Source organism: Stereum hirsutum (genome assembly GCF_000264905.1).
Source record: "Stereum hirsutum FP-91666 SS1 unplaced genomic scaffold STEHIscaffold_26, whole genome shotgun sequence".
NCBI classification, from domain to species: Eukaryota; Fungi; Basidiomycota; class Agaricomycetes; order Russulales; family Stereaceae; genus Stereum; species Stereum hirsutum.
This window is the reverse complement of record NW_006763156.1, coordinates 90250-105995: the sequence shown is the minus strand read 5'-3', so window position 1 is coordinate 105995 and position 15746 is coordinate 90250. Positions and strand designations below refer to the sequence as shown.

Here is a 15746-nt window from a genome sequence, read left to right as displayed (position 1 = left end):
CCTTCTCAGCTCCCCACTCTCCTCCAACGCCCTCTTCAGCGAAAACGTCATCTCCTCCATCACCCCCTCCCTTACTTTTCTTTCCCTCTCCAGACCTTTCACTCGCTTCCTCTCCTCTTCTATCACTTCGTTCGCGCGTGTCCGTTCCGCGCGTACGTGGTCAAGATCATCTTGGAGGAGCGAGACTTGGTGGTTGTAGATATCCTCGGCGCGTGATAGTTGGAGGGAGAAGTGTGACTCGACTTGGGCGATTTGGTTGTTATGGTCGTCGGTGAAAAGCATGGCTTGGTGCTGAAGAAGCTTGATCTCGCGACGGGCGTCGCGGAGCTCGTCGTGGATCGTCTTTCGAGGTAAGGGCGATTCTGAGTCCATCGTCGGGGATGAAGTAGGGGAAAGCGGGAGAGGACTAGAGAATAGAATGGGATAGACTTAGAGTGGTTGGAGGAAGTAGCGCGAGATGATCAAGCTGGTCCTGTTGACGGGGTTCGAGAAGATCAGCGTTTCGGGTCTCTCAGCGTCATGCAATTGTAAAGCAAGTGCATAGTGAATGGCGGAGCGTACCAGATCAAATGTAGAGAAAACTACAGATGGTGCAATCAAGTCCCAAGAGTTCTTTGAAGCAAGCGTAAGTATCTACGAGCTCTCAAGCTAGAGTCTGCGGTCAAGTTGTTGTCTCCGGACGAAGTGCGAACGTACATATGAAGCAACCAGATGATGCAACAAGTACTCCTGAGCCAGATGATGGAGCAATCAACTCCTGGAGCTTACACGCAATACTGGTCCTCAGATATGCAACACCGAACAGCGATGTTGGCAAGACCAAGTCGACGGTCGACGCGTCGTGTTGATGCTTTTCGCGGCCACGTGGGCGACACGCTTGGTCTGGTTGTGTGGCGCCTCAGGTGCCACTCGCCTTCGCTGAGCGAGCTTTACAAGTCGATAAAATGCTAGTGTACATCATAAAAGCTCTTTATACAAGGGGCATACAGCCCATGTCACTACGCAATACCAATCTAGCCTCAAATAAATCATTCGATGAACTACGATCGCACACAAATTGCACGTCGAAAGACAAAGACTTCCCGTCTGCAGCCCCTCGCTCCCTATTGTCACTGAGCGAGACGTTATACCTCAACTACGAGTAAACTCCCCTCCTTATCATGTCTGCCGCCTTTTCCGCTATACCGACCACGATAGCGGCCGGGTGACCACTCAACTGCGAAGGGAACACGCTTGCATCGCATATCCTCAGACCCTTCACCCCATGCACGCGCAACGTGGGGTTGACGACACCCGTATCCGACGTTGGAGAGATCCTACAAGTCGATGTCTGTCACGATCGCATATAAATTCGACTGTCAGTATATGAGGTTCAACCCGCAAGGAGTAAAAAAAGGACACGAAAGGCCACTAACAGGGTGAAATGCAGCCGCACAGTTCCTCCTCACAAACATCTTGATTTCTTCATCCGTGATCATGTCAGGGTCTGCATCGCCGGGCCAAAACCCTGAGGTTGTGTCCTCTTCGCGTTCGTCGAGGTCGAAGATTCCTTTCATCCGCTCGGTGCGAGCTAGACGAAGGGAGAATCGTACACCGCGCACAACGGTGTTGAGGTCGTTCTCGGATGAAAAAAAGCTAAGTTGTAGGAGGTAACAAAGATAGCTTCAGTCAATGCGATCGTGTGGAGCAGATCATAACACGAAGGACGACATACTCTGGATCGACGAGTGGTTTGTCGTACACGTTGTTTGTTTTCAGCCTCACGCTACCCGAGCTCTCAGGTTTGAGTGCCACAACCCCCTAAACTTGACCAAGATATTCCCAGAAGCAAATATGATCAAAGAAGAGTCAAGGCGTAGTTGACAACACGAAGGGCGGAAGGGGTAAAGAAAAGCAGACGCACAATCGAAACTCCGTGCACGTTCTTTGGCGTGGGGACACCGAGTACCGCCACAGGGAACCAAACAATCTCGAGATCAGGAGCGTTCGGTCCAGATGTTGTATCTCGTATATCCACCGCCGTGCTCGACCTGCCGTCGAACGGGATCCTAAACATTGCGAACGTCAGCATTCATCTTCCCAATGCTTCTCATTGAAGGCCTGAATGCATTTTCAGGGGAAGAGCCGACCTCTCATCATCACTTCTAACAAACGCAGCTCCCGGCGATGCAAGCGACGCCATCGGACCCGTCCCCCAGATTAGCCACTTCACCATCGCATTCAACCCACTCAGTGGCCCATTCAGGTAATCAAACGTGTATCCTGGTTTCGCTCGAATGTTCAATGGTCCGGCGGAGATATGGTCGAAGTAGTTTAGACCAACTTGTGGGAGGTCCTTGATTATGCGGATGGGTGGAGAAAGGGAGTTCAGGTGGGAAGAAGGGCCGAGGCCCGAGAGGAGGAGGAGCTGTGGCGTGGCTATCGTGCCTGTGTTCAGTGCAGAGTGACATATTTATCAGTACGGTTAGCTATTGCTGAATGCCCATTGATTGAGATTGGGAGACGTACCACAGCAAACGATGACCTCCTTCGCCGCCTTAACCCTCCACTTCCGACCGTCTCTGCTCTGAGATACCTGCACACCTATAGCTCTAGGCCCTTCCGCTGAATCTTCCCCAGTGGTCGAGAAGATGATCTTCTCGGTGTATGTGTTAACGGAGATAGTAAGGTTTGGTCGAGCGAGGACGGAAGGTGTGAGGTATGCATTTGCGACAGAGTGGCCTGCGCACATGCAGCAGTGATCAATTAGGGGATGGCGACCACAATCGGAAGCAAGGGAGTGAAAAAGTGGACACTCACGGCCACCCTTCCCGTCAACAAATGACATGAAGGTACTTGCTCCCCGCGGTCCATCCGCAGTGCTCATGTCACTATATATACAACATGAATAATCAGCGTGTAAATTACTCATTTTTGTGAAGAGATTGAGAACGATGTAAGATAGTGCATCTAGAGAAAACGCACGCAATCCTTGGAACTCCAATCTCCTCACATGCATCCAAAATGTGTTCATGGATAGGCTACGGATACCAACAGATCGTGAATATCAGTCGCATTATGGTAATCACCGGAGTTGCAGAGGAGCATCACAGAGGAATATATGTATAAATGAAACGCACCGCCGGTGGCGCATACCCTATCTTCCACAATCCCTCGGACCCATGGTCAGACGTCTGTACGTCAGGATGGGCAGGAGAAGGCGTAAATTTCTCGGACTTGAGTATAAATCTGCATCGGTGCCGACGAAGTTATATCATGATACCGAGGGCAGTTCGTATCATGAGGAATAAACGCACGGTTTGAGTTCCTCATATGACCAGCCCTCCGCGCCGAGCTTGACCCACTCGTCGAAATCTACGGTGCATTTCATCGCACAAGCACGGTGAACGCTGTTCAACGTAAATTGTCCGGGACAAAATGCAGATAAACTGACCTTCAGGAGAACAATGTTGCCAGAGCAAAGCATTGATAGAACTGCAAAAGGAATCAACGTCAGTATGGTGAAAAAAAATGCGTCGTGGGAGCGGAGATGGGAGGGGCATACCTACTCCCACCCACGACTTTCCCGCGCGGTATCGGGATGACTCGATCATTTGCGTGTTTCTGAGGGCTATTCAGTTGAATAAAGGGTAAGATTAAGTAGAAGTCTGTGAGACATTATGTAGCGTCGGTAGGAGAGTGAAGCTTGGATAATAATAACATCTATTACCTGTGACTTGGAGAAGAAAATCGGGGAAGAAGATAGACAGGATAGAAAGAACGAACGTAGTCTCATAGTCCCAATCAACACGTGTCTTCAGCAACCTGGGCCAAGCGAGCGGGATACGTGTGAGGAATTCTTTCTCGTGACTTCATGACACCGACGCGTCACAATATTCCATGCGGCCGAAAGTCGAACGTAGTCCACCCGCACCGCCGTTCAACACCAGCAGAACAAGAACAACAAACGCAACGAGAGAACAAGAGCCTCGTCAACATAAGTTCACAATGGAAGAGTTCAGATAAAGAGGCGTACCTGTTCCCAGCCTCAATCAGCAAGACGGTTGTTCCTGCGTCTTCAGAAAGCCTCGATGCGAGTACGCATCCCGCCGTTCCTATTCAGGCCAATTCATTACGAAAATATAATGCGTCGGTCATTGCAGAGGTACAGCCGCGTTAGTATTGCTTTTCAATAGCAGGGAAAGGTGGGGTAAGGAAGAGGCACGAAGGGCCCCTCGTAGAGGAACTAGAATAAGAAAGAAAGGGAGTACGCACCTCCACCAACGATCACATAATCGTATACCTTCCAATTGTCGCCACCTTCCCCCGTTTCCTTGACCGGTGTCGCCCACTTGGATGGGTCGGTTAAGTATGATTGCGAGGATCCCATGAATATCTAGGCGGTATGAGAATTGTAGCGGTAAACGGCCTTGAACGCGAAGGTAGAGGTCGTGTGAGAAGGCTTCAACATCGAATGTAGAACCTTGTGGGTTCTTATAACCCCTCGAATGATCTGAAACATCGATTGGACGCAGAGACCTTGATCTTGATGCGGCAGGACGTCCGTACAAGGCGCTCTGCGAGGTATGGCGAAGCACCCGGACCGCAGCCAGATGTGGCCTGGGATATGGTTGCTCCTGGCACAGATGTTCTTCGATCTCTCGGTGTCTACGGCATTTCCTGGTGGTTCTGAGTGGCTCCGTGTACACAGTAGGGTGTGAACTCGATTCCAGGGAAGGACTAATACCAGCGAAGAATCCAGTCGACAGAGCTGGTCCAGTAGAGCCTTTTAGGGGCCCGACAGCAAAGCTAAGAATCGTAGTGCCCCATGAAGATCCGCGGACAAGCTAGTTGGGTAGTCACAATTGAGAACTATGTAAATTGCAGCTGATCGATGATCTACCAGACGTTTATTACGAAGATAATCAGCCTGGAGGAACGTATGTAGAATGGTTAGAAAGATGGTGATGGTAGAGAAGAAGAATCTCCATTCATGCCCAGCCGAGTGGCGACCATCCGTGCGAAATCGCCGCACTGGCTGTGCCACAGCAGACTTATCTGAGCAAATCCTGCAATAAGTCGTCTGCACCACGTACAAAAACAATAAATTCCACTAGCATACAACTCGGCCCCAGCTACCTCAAGGTAACAGGACATTTTGGGTGCTCTATCCGAAATCGCTTCCCGTTAAATTCCCTCGAGTATCCACGAAAGCCCCCAGCGCCACATAGCCCTCTCACCTTTCTCTCAATCTCAACCGCTCCATGGCCTTCTAATCTCCAACCTCGTTGCGCTATATAATATAAAATGTATTCTTCCCGTTCACTCCGCCCAGGCCATCGGTTTCCCCTTCAGGATCCTAACCATCTTTCCCTCTTCACTTATCTTCTCTTCGTCCTCACCCTCCCAATCGTTCCCTAGCTCACTACAATACTCCCACCCCGCCGCCTCCGGCATACTCGCCAACACATTCTCCACATTCACACCCTTCGCCGCCAACCCAAACTTCGTTCCCCTCTCATAAACCAGCGTAAACTCGATGGAACGGCCTCGTCGAATCAATTGCCATCTCTTTTGCTGCGGGGTCCACGGCGTGGCGAGGGTGGAGAGGCCGAGGGTGGGCGAAGGCGAGAGCGCGAGGTCGGTGAGAATGGGGATATATGATGGTAAAAACGCGTCTCCAACGTCTTTCAACATCTTGAACAACCCTTCCTTCGTCCTCGGCCTCTTCCATTCGCTACCCTCCTTCCCTTCGTCCGGAAAATATGCATGCGGCCCCTCTCCGAAATTGTCGACCCTGACGCCTCCGACACCTCTATGCTCCTTCCGATGCTCGATCCAAAAGTAGTCATCGCAGGACTTTTTGAATGCAGGATAAAGGATCGGGGAGTGTGCATCGAGGGTGGATTTGAGGGTTTTGTGGAAGTGGGTGAAGTGGGGCGTGTGGGCGTAGGTCGGAGTGAGGTCGGTTATGAAGCCGAACCACCAAGTCAGAGGTTGCTGCTGTGGTGGAGGTGATTTTGGATCGGATGAGGTGGCGGTGGTGGACGAGGAGGAAGATGGAGAAGTGATCTCCATGTAGCGGTAGTTCGCGTGGACGGAGGGGACATGTGGATTGCGTGGGTGGAGGATAATGCTAATGCCACCTGCGAAGAACGGAAGAGGGGCCCTATATCACCAAGATGAAATCGTAACATGGTAACGGTTGGTCGTCAGAAAGGAGGCGGAAATGAAAACGCGACATTATCGAGAGGAAAGATAATGAAGAATAAACTGGAAAGGAAGAGGGGACGCACTTCGATAACTCCTCGTCCCTTAACGCAGCATGCTCAGTGCTCATCTGCTTTATCGCCGGCGGACTTAGCATCCCATGTATCATCGAAACGTTCACCGCGCCCTTCTCCATCCATCCTACCGCGCTCGTTTCTGTGGAGTATGAAGCCGGAGTAGGACTCGTCGTATACGCAATCCCACCTCCGCCTTCTTCCCTCGTCCATTCTCGTTTGTTGAACTTCAGTGGTAGTGCGGATGAGGATGGGGAGGGAATTGCTTCGAGAGCCGTCACGATACGTTCTTGAAGGTCGTAGATGTAGGACTGAACTTGGTCTCGGATTGGTGGTTCATCGGATGGATGTGACGAGGAAGTGGACATGACGATGACAATTGGTTTTAGGAGCAGATATCTCTGGGTATAGATGCAGGATGCGCTACACGGCCAATCAGCGAAGACATGTATGACATTGTGTCGTTATAGTCAGCGATATCAAAGATGATGTCTCTCCGTCGAGTACGATTGATAGTGTAGCCCACTGCTCTAGAATGCTTACTTACTCTTCCAATATGCGCCAGATTAACAAAAACTCAACACGATTAGAGGCACTTGATACTCCCGAGGGTGAAGATTTGTACGTCCCAGTAATTATTCATGCAAGTGGTGAATGATACAAAGAGAACACCGAAGATGGACGATGAAAATCATGAGATGGTGTATTTGATATCCGAGTCGACCGGGCGTTTGTTGAACAGAGTGGCGTGTGGCCCGATCTGAGAAGGATGAACAGACCGCTGGCCCTTGGAGCTATGCAGCACGCTACCAACCAGCAATGCTTCGTGGAGATCCAACGGAAAGAGCAAATTTAAACAACAAGATACTTTTAGATGTATAAGAAAGCGAAAGAGCGACGATGTAAATAAGCAACAGAGAAACGACAGGACTGGACGAGCAGGCAACAAGATAGTACGATCATTTACACCACATAGCATGATAGGACTGGTGCACAACATATGGCGCACAACATAACTCGCCCAACCAACCTCAACTCGCGAACCTCGGCCCCATCCCCAACAGCCAACGTTGACCGACAATAAGCATCAAGGACGTCCTAACCCTCAACGCGCCACCCCCTTTTCCAAATCCACCGCACTAGTATCCCTACTAGCCTCTCGCTCCTCGACCCTCACATACTCACTCCCACTCTCACTCCCCGTCTCCTTTCGCGCCTCCTTCGGCCCAAACTCCCGTTCGCTCAACTCCCTCGGCGTCTCCGTCGTCGAACTAAAAACCGTCCCCCTCGTCGCAAACCGCATGCTCCTCTCTCCCGCACTAATATGCATCCCCACCCCCACAATCCCCTCTCCTCCCCTCCCCCCCGCTCGTCCTTCCATCGCGATACTCATACTCGGACTATACGCCTGTCCCGGTCCCGTATACGTGTCGCTCGACCCGCGCCAGCCCCTCGAGTACGAACCCGCCCAGATTGACGCGAACACGACGCCGACGACGGCGAGATTCGTGTTGACGAGGACGATGTCGTTCAGGGTCGTGGGGTCTGCGCCGGAGTAGACGACTATGATTTGGACGAGGGTGAAGAGGGCGGGGATTACGAAGTTTGTGAGGGCGATCCAGAAGACGTGGCGGAGGCGGCGGGTAAATGAACCTGTGATACGGTATATTAGGATGAGTCCCAGTGATGGGTCGGTGGGTGGGTATAATATGTCTAGAGGCGGATATGATGGATAGAAAGATGAAAGAGACGTACTGCGTGAAGACCCAGTTCCGACTGAACGACGTTCTTTGCGGTGTAACCAGATCTTGTAGATGAAGAATGCAGAAGCATACCTGCCGACCGACCGAACAACCTTCGTGTCAACACTCCACATCCCATCTTGAAGCCGAGAGGACAAAAACCACTCACGTGACATCAAACAGCTCCGCGAACCACTCAATCTTCACGTACGGCGCACTAGCCCACTCCACTTGCAACACCTCCTCCGCATTCGGCTGCTTCGCCCCATCCGCCAACATCTTGATGATAAGCACCAAATTGATGAACCGCGTGATTTTGAGTGCAATGGGGAGGGTGACGAGAGAGATGAAGCGGGTGGGACCGATGAGGGAGAGGGGGTAGACGGAGATGAGGCGGAGGAGGAGGATCGTGTCGACGAGGATGGCTTGGATGACGCCGAGGATGGAGATGGCGAGGTTGAAGGAGAGTGGGTAGGTCTTTGTTGGGTTGACCATGAGTTGGTACTGTGGGATTCATGTTAGTATGATGTTCGTGAATCGGGGATAGGTGCGGAGATATGAAGTTGTTGTCCTATGTCTTCAGTACGAAAGCTGCTTTGTTATGCTGGCGTTGTTGATGTACGTGCAATATTCCACAGTATGGGAATGGAGCAGATCATGACCACTGCCGTTCGGGAAAGTTGTTCTCCCTTTGCAGTCAACAGGAACTGCTAGTTGATGTCTTTGCAAACGGATTCCCACAACGAAATCCGCTCACTGGATTTGGCAACTATCGACCAGGTCCTCCAGGCCAAGCCACATCCGACCCCAGACGCCACCAACCAAATACCAATATCCCTCGTGCCCAACAACCCGGGTATGAAAATACCACTCACCGATCGCCAATCCAACATCACACCCACCGTGATCGCCAACGCAATGGAGACCGCATTTAGGATAAACACCGGCTGCCTTCTCGTCCGTTCGGTCGAGAATATCCAAAGTGCGATAGACAAAGGAAGGAGGATGACGAGAAAGGACTGGCTGATGAGGATGTCTTGCAATGCAGGCTTGATGGCGGCGATGTAGTTGAGGCCGTCAGGGAGAGGCGGCGCGGCCATGGTCGACGTCAAAACTCGAGCAAACTGACCGTCAAGGAAGGAAGGGAGATGAGAGCAGAAAACTCCGATGCTGTCCTAGGTCTTGTACAGTCTTTGTAAGAGTCATTAGGAAAACGTACTCTGCATATGACCCGAAGGGTTGCGTGGAGAGGTTCCGCATCTGTCGGGTGACCCCCGTAGTGATTGATCCTTCATACAATCGTATGATAGACTAGATCCAGCCAATCGCTGCGAAAGAAACGAACAATGGCCAAGCCTGTTAAGGGTCTATTGTGTTGGAGGGCTGCAACGGTTGACAGCCAATCAAAGTTCTTGCCGGCCAATCAGAGATGGGCTGCTCTCCTTTTTCGGAAAAATTCACCCCTTTCGGGGATAAGCTGCGAAATTCGTCCTTTTTGGGTTGGTCTGTTTTACGTCCCACAACTTGCTTGTCTCCAGCAGTCGCGGTCACTTCTGGTCTTTGTGCTGTCTATCGGGGTCTTTATTTCTCTTTTTCCTGTTCAGGAGTGTAATGGGCGGTAGTTGATTGAGTGACTGCCAACTGCCCGGATCAACTATGCTTATGATCTTTCGTGCGAAGAGCTCGAATCTTGCTGATATGTACGCTGGTGCGGGATGATGAAACTCGCGTCTTCTCAAGGTCTTCTCCCGTGGTTCCCGATTCTTTCGTATACAGCCCGACGAAGGTCTACCTGGGCCCAACCAGACTTGTGTATGTGCTATTCTCTAGTAGTCAATGTCTATCTCAAAGCCGGCAGTACGAGTACGGACAGGCTAAAATATGCGTCCTCCTCAGGTTGCCTATGACGACAGCTAGTCTCAGGCTACATACATACTCTGAGAAAAACACTGATATCGCGATTTTTGCGGCCTCTATTGGCGGTGGTTGATATCTCACCTTCTCCATATGTGGGTAGACTCGTTTCTGCCGGCTCGTTCTGGTGGCACCAAAAGTATGGGTACCTGGGAGTCCCTGCCTATTCCCGCTCCTATAATTCCTGCACGATCAACATCGCCGATATATTTGGTATCCCAGTCACCAGTGTCTGGATGATTCGAGACGATCCAAGCATCCCTTGCGGCAGAAGATGTTCGGCGGCACAACTTTCATCACTGCCTTGCGTCGAGGTTCGTAAGTACCCGGGACGCAATCAACTCACAAGGATTGCAAGTAAGGCTAACTGATGTTTTATCCCAGGATGCTTGGCTCTTCGGACGGGCTGCAGCTCATTCGTATCTCGGTCGGTATCCAACTTGAATCTCGGGCAAGCTCAAGTCGACACTCGGTCGGCCAACTCATATCTCTACCATATCCGAAACATTCCTCCTCGCTCATTTTCCGACTCGCATGCCCGATATCCCTTCCCACCCCTGCGCCTAACGTACTGTAGGTCCACATGTTGACAAGAAGTCGATCTTCGTCCGGCCCCGAATGGACTAGTATCTCTCCGTAGCAGCAATTACGTGACCTATACATCACGTTTCGCGACGTTCTTGCGGAACGCGCTCTGTTATCCGCTGCAGCATGTCTCTTGGACCTCCTAGGACCCTCTTGGATCCTTACCGACCCCGACGAAAATACGTACATATAAGAACCCCTAGTTCCTCGAGTTCGGATCGCCTGATTGTTTTTAATCCTCGGGCTGCTGATATCTCGAGAGCGACATCCCTGACCTCCCCCCTTTGTACTCCCTGGGTGTCCACATTTACATCTCGACCACCTTTTGATCCTTACGTCGACGTCCATCGAACAAAACACCGTGTAACTTCGAAGCGTTTTGAACATGGGCTCCTCGCAATCGTACTTGACCAACCCTTCGCACTGGGCGACACCGGTGACCGAAGGAACTGCTGAAGCGGATACTGGGAAGTGGAAGGAGTATGACTATGTCATCGTCGGTGGAGGTATGTATCATCCTCTTCCGCTCTTACCTCGATTTCCCCCTACTCTTCTTCCCCTCCATTATTCGCCGACCCAAAGCAAGGCCTTGTTCAGGTTTTGTCCTACATATTACGGCTGGTCGCTTCCATATGGTCATATGAGTTGATAAATATGGACTGGATAGGTACGGCCGGTTGTGTACTTGCGTCAAGGCTATCGGAGGATGCGGGCACTACGGTTCTGCTAATTGAGGCGGGAAATAGGTGCGTTTTCTCTTCCTTCTGCGTTTTCTTATTTCTCTGACGATGTTCTCTTTGTCTTTCGTTGTCACGCTCTACGTTTACTTTCTTGTTTGGTTCTTCGGATGGCCGTTGGTGATCACGAAATGATGGAATCGGGAAATGAAGCCACGAGAAGGAGTACCTGACGCGTATTCCTCTCGCGTGGCCGAAGTTGTTGAAGAGTCGTGTGGACTGGGATTACGAGACGACGTTCGTTTTATTCCTCCTACCATATCTATCCCTTGTAATACTGACTGCACCGATGCTCCCAACGCTTTGACAGGCCTCAGAAGCACGCGAATGACCGCGTCCTACCTATCCCGCGCGGAAAGGTCGTCGGTGGAACTAGGTAGGCCCGTTCTTCCTTCCACACTGCTGCATCATTGCACTGTACTTCATACTGACTCACGATGAACTATGTAGCTCTATCAATGCGCTACTGTTCCAACATTGTGCCCCTGAAGGTCAGTGCATCTCTGTCCGCCCAGTTATGGATTGACGATTGACTCTGTGGTGGGCATTGTTTCTAGATTTCGACGAGTGGGTAAAGCTTGGAGCAGAAGGATGGTCATACGAAGAGCTGAGGCCGTAAGTGTTCTATGTCTTCTCCTGCCCAATGTCTATCATTACTCCGCTCCCAAGATCACTGCTGATATATGTATTCAACTCCTCGCAGATATATCCTCAAATCCGAACAATTCGCTCCCTCACCTCAACACCCTGGGATCAAGGAATCCGATCATGGCTCGAACGGAGTATGGAAGACGGGATATGTTCAGCAGGCAGTACGTACCTATCTCTCGTCAGGATCATTTGATACTGAACGTATTTATGTGTGGCGGTGGCGTGTAATAGCCGATTCACGAGCATATTTTAGATGCGTGTGAGGAGGTTGGTGTTCCAAGGATCCCGTGCGTATCTCATACTATTTGCTGTCTTAGCACCCTGTCTACGCTCCTGCGTCATTTTCAACATACTAATGAGGGAATTGTGTCACAAATTCACCACGCATAGAGATCTGAATACGTTGAAGGGCCCTCGTGGAGCGAGCACATTCACGGAGTATCTTGATGGGAAAGGCGGACGTGCGTAACATTTCTCATTCGCTGTCCCATCTTCAACTGCTCACTCATCGACGTATTACCGATGTGATTACCATACTACTACCACAGGCCACTCCCCGGCGAAAGCCTACCTCACGCCTTCCGTGGTTGCGCGACCCAACCTCACCATCGCGGTCAACACCTACACCGAGAAGATCATCTTTTCCACCACCGATAAAGACTCGGCGGCGGAGCCGAGAGCGGTTGGTGTACAAGTGTCGCAGACGAGGAACGGGCAAAAGTGGCGCGTAAAAGCAGGGAAGGAGGTGATCGTTTGTTGTGGTGCGTATTCCCATTGCACTCCACCAAGACTATCTCACTGCAATCGCACTGACTGCAAATTAATCTAGGTGTGATCGCTACCCCTCAACTTCTCCTTCTCTCCGGCCTCGGCCCTTCCTCGCATCTTTCGTCCCTCTCTCCACCCATCGCCACCATCAAGGACCTCCCACAAGTCGGACTCAACTACTACGATCACATTTCTGCTGGGCCACTGAATATCAGAGCAAAGCCTGGATACACGTTTGATTATCTGAACCAACCTTTCAGTGGATTGAAGGCGATGGTTAGGTGGGCAATCTCGGGTACAGGACCAATGGCGGCTTCGGCGGCTCCAGGGGCAGCATTCCTCAGGAGCGACGATGAAAGGTATGTTTCTACTTTCTGCTTTCCCCTCATCCGTTTTTGTCGCAGTATTGGAGAAGTTGAGATGGGTGCTAATACAAAGCATATTCAGGATTCCGTTTGACGGGAAGGCGAGCACGCCGCTGTCTATTCGTGATACCAGCTCTGGGCCAAATGCACCCGATATCGAGATACTTTGGTTTCCGGTTGTTGTCCTCGGTTTTGGTGTGCCACCTCCGAAGGGCGTACATGGTGTTTCGATCGTACGTCGACTCTTCCGCTCGAGCGTGACACTGCTGAACTCAAACTGACGAGGTATTACCGAATACAGGGTGCATTGGCACTCAAACCGGAAAGTTCTGGCAGCGTACGACTGAAGACAAGCAGTGTGTACGATAAGCCTCTCATCGACCCAAAGTTCGTCCTTCTCCCAGTCCTCGCAATGCGGATGCTTGATCTCAATGAATCTTTTTTCCAACTCTCCCCACTCCATACATGTTCTTTGTATCACCGCACAAACAGCTTCCTCTCCTCAGAAAATGATCTGAATACTGTAGTCCGTGGCGTCCGATTTGTCCTCCGACTTGCTCGTACCGAGCGCATGAAGGGTATCTTCGACTTGAAACCGCACGAAGAGGATACGACGTCGTATTTCTGGCCGGGAGATGCTGACCCTGACAAGATCACGGACGAGCAGATCAAAGCATTTGTGAGGAGAAACTGCGTCGCTGCATTCCACCCGGTGGGTAGCATACCTTTCGCTGTGTTCGACTCTGCTCATTCTGACTGTCATTACTCTTTGACCGTTGCTCATCCATTCGAATGACGATAGACGTCGAGCTGTAGGATTTCTCGAACGCCCGAGACAGGTGCCGTTGACCCAACATTACGTGTCCATGGAGTCAAGGGTTTGAGGGTATGTGACGCAAGTGTTTTCCCCACCCAAATGAGCGGACATCCAGTGGCGATCGTAGTTGCTATGGCGGAGAAGCTGGCGGATATGATCAAGAGGGGGGAGTAGGCGAAGTATCCTCGATGCAAGTGTATCTTCTAGGTGGTTCTCTTTTGTGTACGATTATTGACGTTCATTCCACACTAACGAGCGTTGACTGTGAATATCAGCTTTTTTTGGGTCGCTGACTTGGTTCGGATCCTCATGGACGCGACTCGTATGCTCACTCGGGCTGTGACCAGTCTTGAACGCGTGCGGCGCGACCCGCCTGACTAGAGGCCGAGAACGCGTACGGCAGGCGTCAACGTAAACGCCCGTAGCATTTCTTTCATTGGGACTTGTAAGCGGCACACAGTTTCTGCTCATGGATGCTTCACGTTGGTCTCCTACCATCTTTTAGAGGAGCTGCAGCATGACCCGAAGGCGATACCTCCTGCGATACCTCACGCTGCATAGCATGGTGCCGGCGATAGGTAAGACCGTCGAATGCGAGTGGTGTTCTGCGGTAGAGCTGAAGTCCCTTGGAAGATCCAGAGACGACGTTGTCGTATGGTGGCGTTAGCCACTTCGTGGCAAGCCTTGTGCCATGGAACCATTTCCTGAATGGAACACTCATTCGGGGGTTTCATGACTTATTGTTGCATATACAGAACCCTAGGGATGATATCTAGACAATGGTCGGAGCACTTTTTAAAAATTCTCCGGGGGGGATTTTGTCAGAGAAATTTCGCCGTTTGTCACATCACGTGCGCGTGACTTTCCCATATTTGGAACGCAATGTCACCACTACGATCTCTGCCGCTCGCCACTGTGGCCCGGTGACAGCCTTGAACCTTCTTGCAACGGTGTTTGAAGGCTGGTGGAGTAAGATTCTCGTGATTCTACAGTTACTTAGAGTCAGACGGGTGTCATTTGCATGATATCTCCCTGGTACCAATAGGGACTGGTGCAGTGCCTTGACGAGAATTTCGCCGCTTGATTAAGGTTAGGGTTAGGAAATTCCCCTGACTTCGGAATGGCAGATTTACTCTGGAATGGGGGTTTCTGAACCCAGAAATCCTATTTTTGAGTCAAGAAAAAATTGAATGTGGCGTGACATGAAGTGGCTAACGCCACCATACTCTTTTGGAGATGTGCTCTGATGGAAGATTTTGTATCAAAAGAGTCTCCTTTCCTGGCCTTGAAGCTCAGTGCTTTCCTATGACCTCTCCGGCTTGCCATGCGTGAATTTTGCACGACAATTTTTGTGATATATATGTATATCTGTTGAGCTCGGCGAGCGAACCCTGCCTTCATTTGGCTTGTGATTCTAAGCCTTGACCTTTAACGCCCGTGTGCGTCTAGCGTTGCAGTCGGCATCCAAACCCATCTGTTCGCCTCATCGCGTCCGCTACCATCTCGTCCGCTACACCCCACTCTCCGCCATACCCGTATCCGAGCCTGACAAGAAGCGAGGCTCTTCGCATATGCTGTCGTCCTTGTCTGCCAAAGGCACAGTAGACGGCGAAACTTCCTCCGGGCCCAAACGTGTCTTCGCTGATTCATCACACAGCTTTCCTCCTCGATATGGACGATGTCACCGACGACAGCGTCGGCAGCTCGTGCTTTTAATGCTTGCTCATCGTGGCGGGAAGAACTCATTGTGCTTGTGCTCCAAAGCGAGCCACATGCGTTGTTTCGTGCTGACGAAGCCCCACCTGTTTCTCTGATTGGATTTTGATGTTTCGCCTTGCATACGAGTCGGCTTGGCTGCCTCGCTCTGGGCACTGTGATGATCGTAAATGAGAAGTATAGTACCA

General features: G+C 51.1%; 4 protein-coding genes across 4 annotated transcripts; 1 reads left to right on the top strand and 3 right to left on the bottom strand.

Annotated features, from left to right (window-relative positions):
* Nucleotides 1-1023: 1023 nt before the first annotated feature.
* On the bottom strand, nucleotides 1024-5228 carry STEHIDRAFT_88132 (GMC oxidoreductase). Its single transcript, XM_007311359.1, has 15 exons — nucleotides 4255-5228; nucleotides 4016-4094; nucleotides 3766-3849; nucleotides 3545-3610; nucleotides 3434-3474; nucleotides 3297-3354; nucleotides 3120-3228; nucleotides 2965-3020; nucleotides 2800-2870; nucleotides 2509-2721; nucleotides 2130-2427; nucleotides 1904-2048; nucleotides 1715-1800; nucleotides 1416-1635; nucleotides 1024-1330 (listed from the first exon to the last, which is right to left on the bottom strand). Exons 1-15 carry the CDS (start codon nucleotides 4367-4369, stop codon nucleotides 1136-1138), a joined length of 1836 nt encoding a protein of 611 aa, XP_007311421.1. The 5' UTR covers nucleotides 4370-5228; the 3' UTR covers nucleotides 1024-1135.
* On the bottom strand, nucleotides 5229-6888 carry STEHIDRAFT_106206 (Coproporphyrinogen III oxidase). The gene is made up of 3 exons (XM_007311358.1): nucleotides 6811-6888; nucleotides 6276-6686; nucleotides 5229-6148 (listed from the first exon to the last, which is right to left on the bottom strand). The coding sequence occupies exons 2-3, from the start codon at nucleotides 6629-6631 to the stop codon at nucleotides 5302-5304; spliced, it is 1203 nt and encodes a 400-aa protein (XP_007311420.1). The 5' UTR covers nucleotides 6632-6686; nucleotides 6811-6888; the 3' UTR covers nucleotides 5229-5301.
* A 617-nt stretch (nucleotides 6889-7505) lies between these two features.
* STEHIDRAFT_150948 (uncharacterized protein) lies at nucleotides 7506-9395 on the bottom strand (the record flags this gene model as incomplete). The annotated part of the gene is made up of 5 exons (XM_007311357.1): nucleotides 8881-9395; nucleotides 8175-8509; nucleotides 8019-8098; nucleotides 7653-7916; nucleotides 7506-7621 (listed from the first exon to the last, which is right to left on the bottom strand). Exons 1-5 carry the CDS (start codon nucleotides 9103-9105, stop codon nucleotides 7506-7508), a joined length of 1020 nt encoding a protein of 339 aa, XP_007311419.1. The 5' UTR covers nucleotides 9106-9395.
* A 1365-nt stretch (nucleotides 9396-10760) lies between these two features.
* STEHIDRAFT_88125 (GMC oxidoreductase) lies at nucleotides 10761-14114 on the top strand. The gene is made up of 15 exons (XM_007311356.1): nucleotides 10761-11010; nucleotides 11172-11250; nucleotides 11395-11478; nucleotides 11552-11617; nucleotides 11692-11732; nucleotides 11799-11856; nucleotides 11945-12053; nucleotides 12124-12179; nucleotides 12283-12353; nucleotides 12441-12653; nucleotides 12722-13019; nucleotides 13108-13258; nucleotides 13327-13412; nucleotides 13518-13737; nucleotides 13828-14114. Exons 1-15 carry the CDS (start codon nucleotides 10890-10892, stop codon nucleotides 14014-14016), a joined length of 1842 nt encoding a protein of 613 aa, XP_007311418.1. The 5' UTR covers nucleotides 10761-10889; the 3' UTR covers nucleotides 14017-14114.
* The last annotated feature ends 1632 nt before the right edge of the window (nucleotides 14115-15746 follow it).

What these genes read in the sequence shown, in the direction of transcription:
- STEHIDRAFT_88132 (XM_007311359.1), bottom strand. Translation starts at nt 4,369, where the DNA reads ATGGGATCCTCGCAATCATACTTAACCGACCCATCCAAGTGGGCGACA. An exon ending in AAAGTCGTGGGTGGGAGTAG is followed by an intron (nt 3,475 to 3,544) that starts GTATGCCCCTCC and finishes TTCCTTTTGCAG; the next exon opens with TTCTATCAATGCTTTGCTCT. An exon ending in GTGCGGCTGCATTTCACCCT is followed by an intron (nt 1,331 to 1,415) that starts GTTAGTGGCCTT and finishes CGATCGTGACAG; the next exon opens with ACATCGACTTGTAGGATCTC.
- STEHIDRAFT_106206 (XM_007311358.1), bottom strand. Translation starts at nt 6,631, where the DNA reads ATGTCCACTTCCTCGTCACATCCATCCGATGAACCACCAATCCGAGAC. An exon ending in AGGGACGAGGAGTTATCGAA is followed by an intron (nt 6,149 to 6,275) that starts GTGCGTCCCCTC and finishes TTGGTGATATAG; the next exon opens with GGCCCCTCTTCCGTTCTTCG.
- STEHIDRAFT_88125 (XM_007311356.1), top strand. Translation starts at nt 10,890, where the DNA reads ATGGGCTCCTCGCAATCGTACTTGACCAACCCTTCGCACTGGGCGACA. An exon ending in CTATGTCATCGTCGGTGGAG is followed by an intron (nt 11,011 to 11,171) that starts GTATGTATCATC and finishes TGGACTGGATAG; the next exon opens with GTACGGCCGGTTGTGTACTT. An exon ending in GCGTACATGGTGTTTCGATC is followed by an intron (nt 13,259 to 13,326) that starts GTACGTCGACTC and finishes TACCGAATACAG; the next exon opens with GGTGCATTGGCACTCAAACC.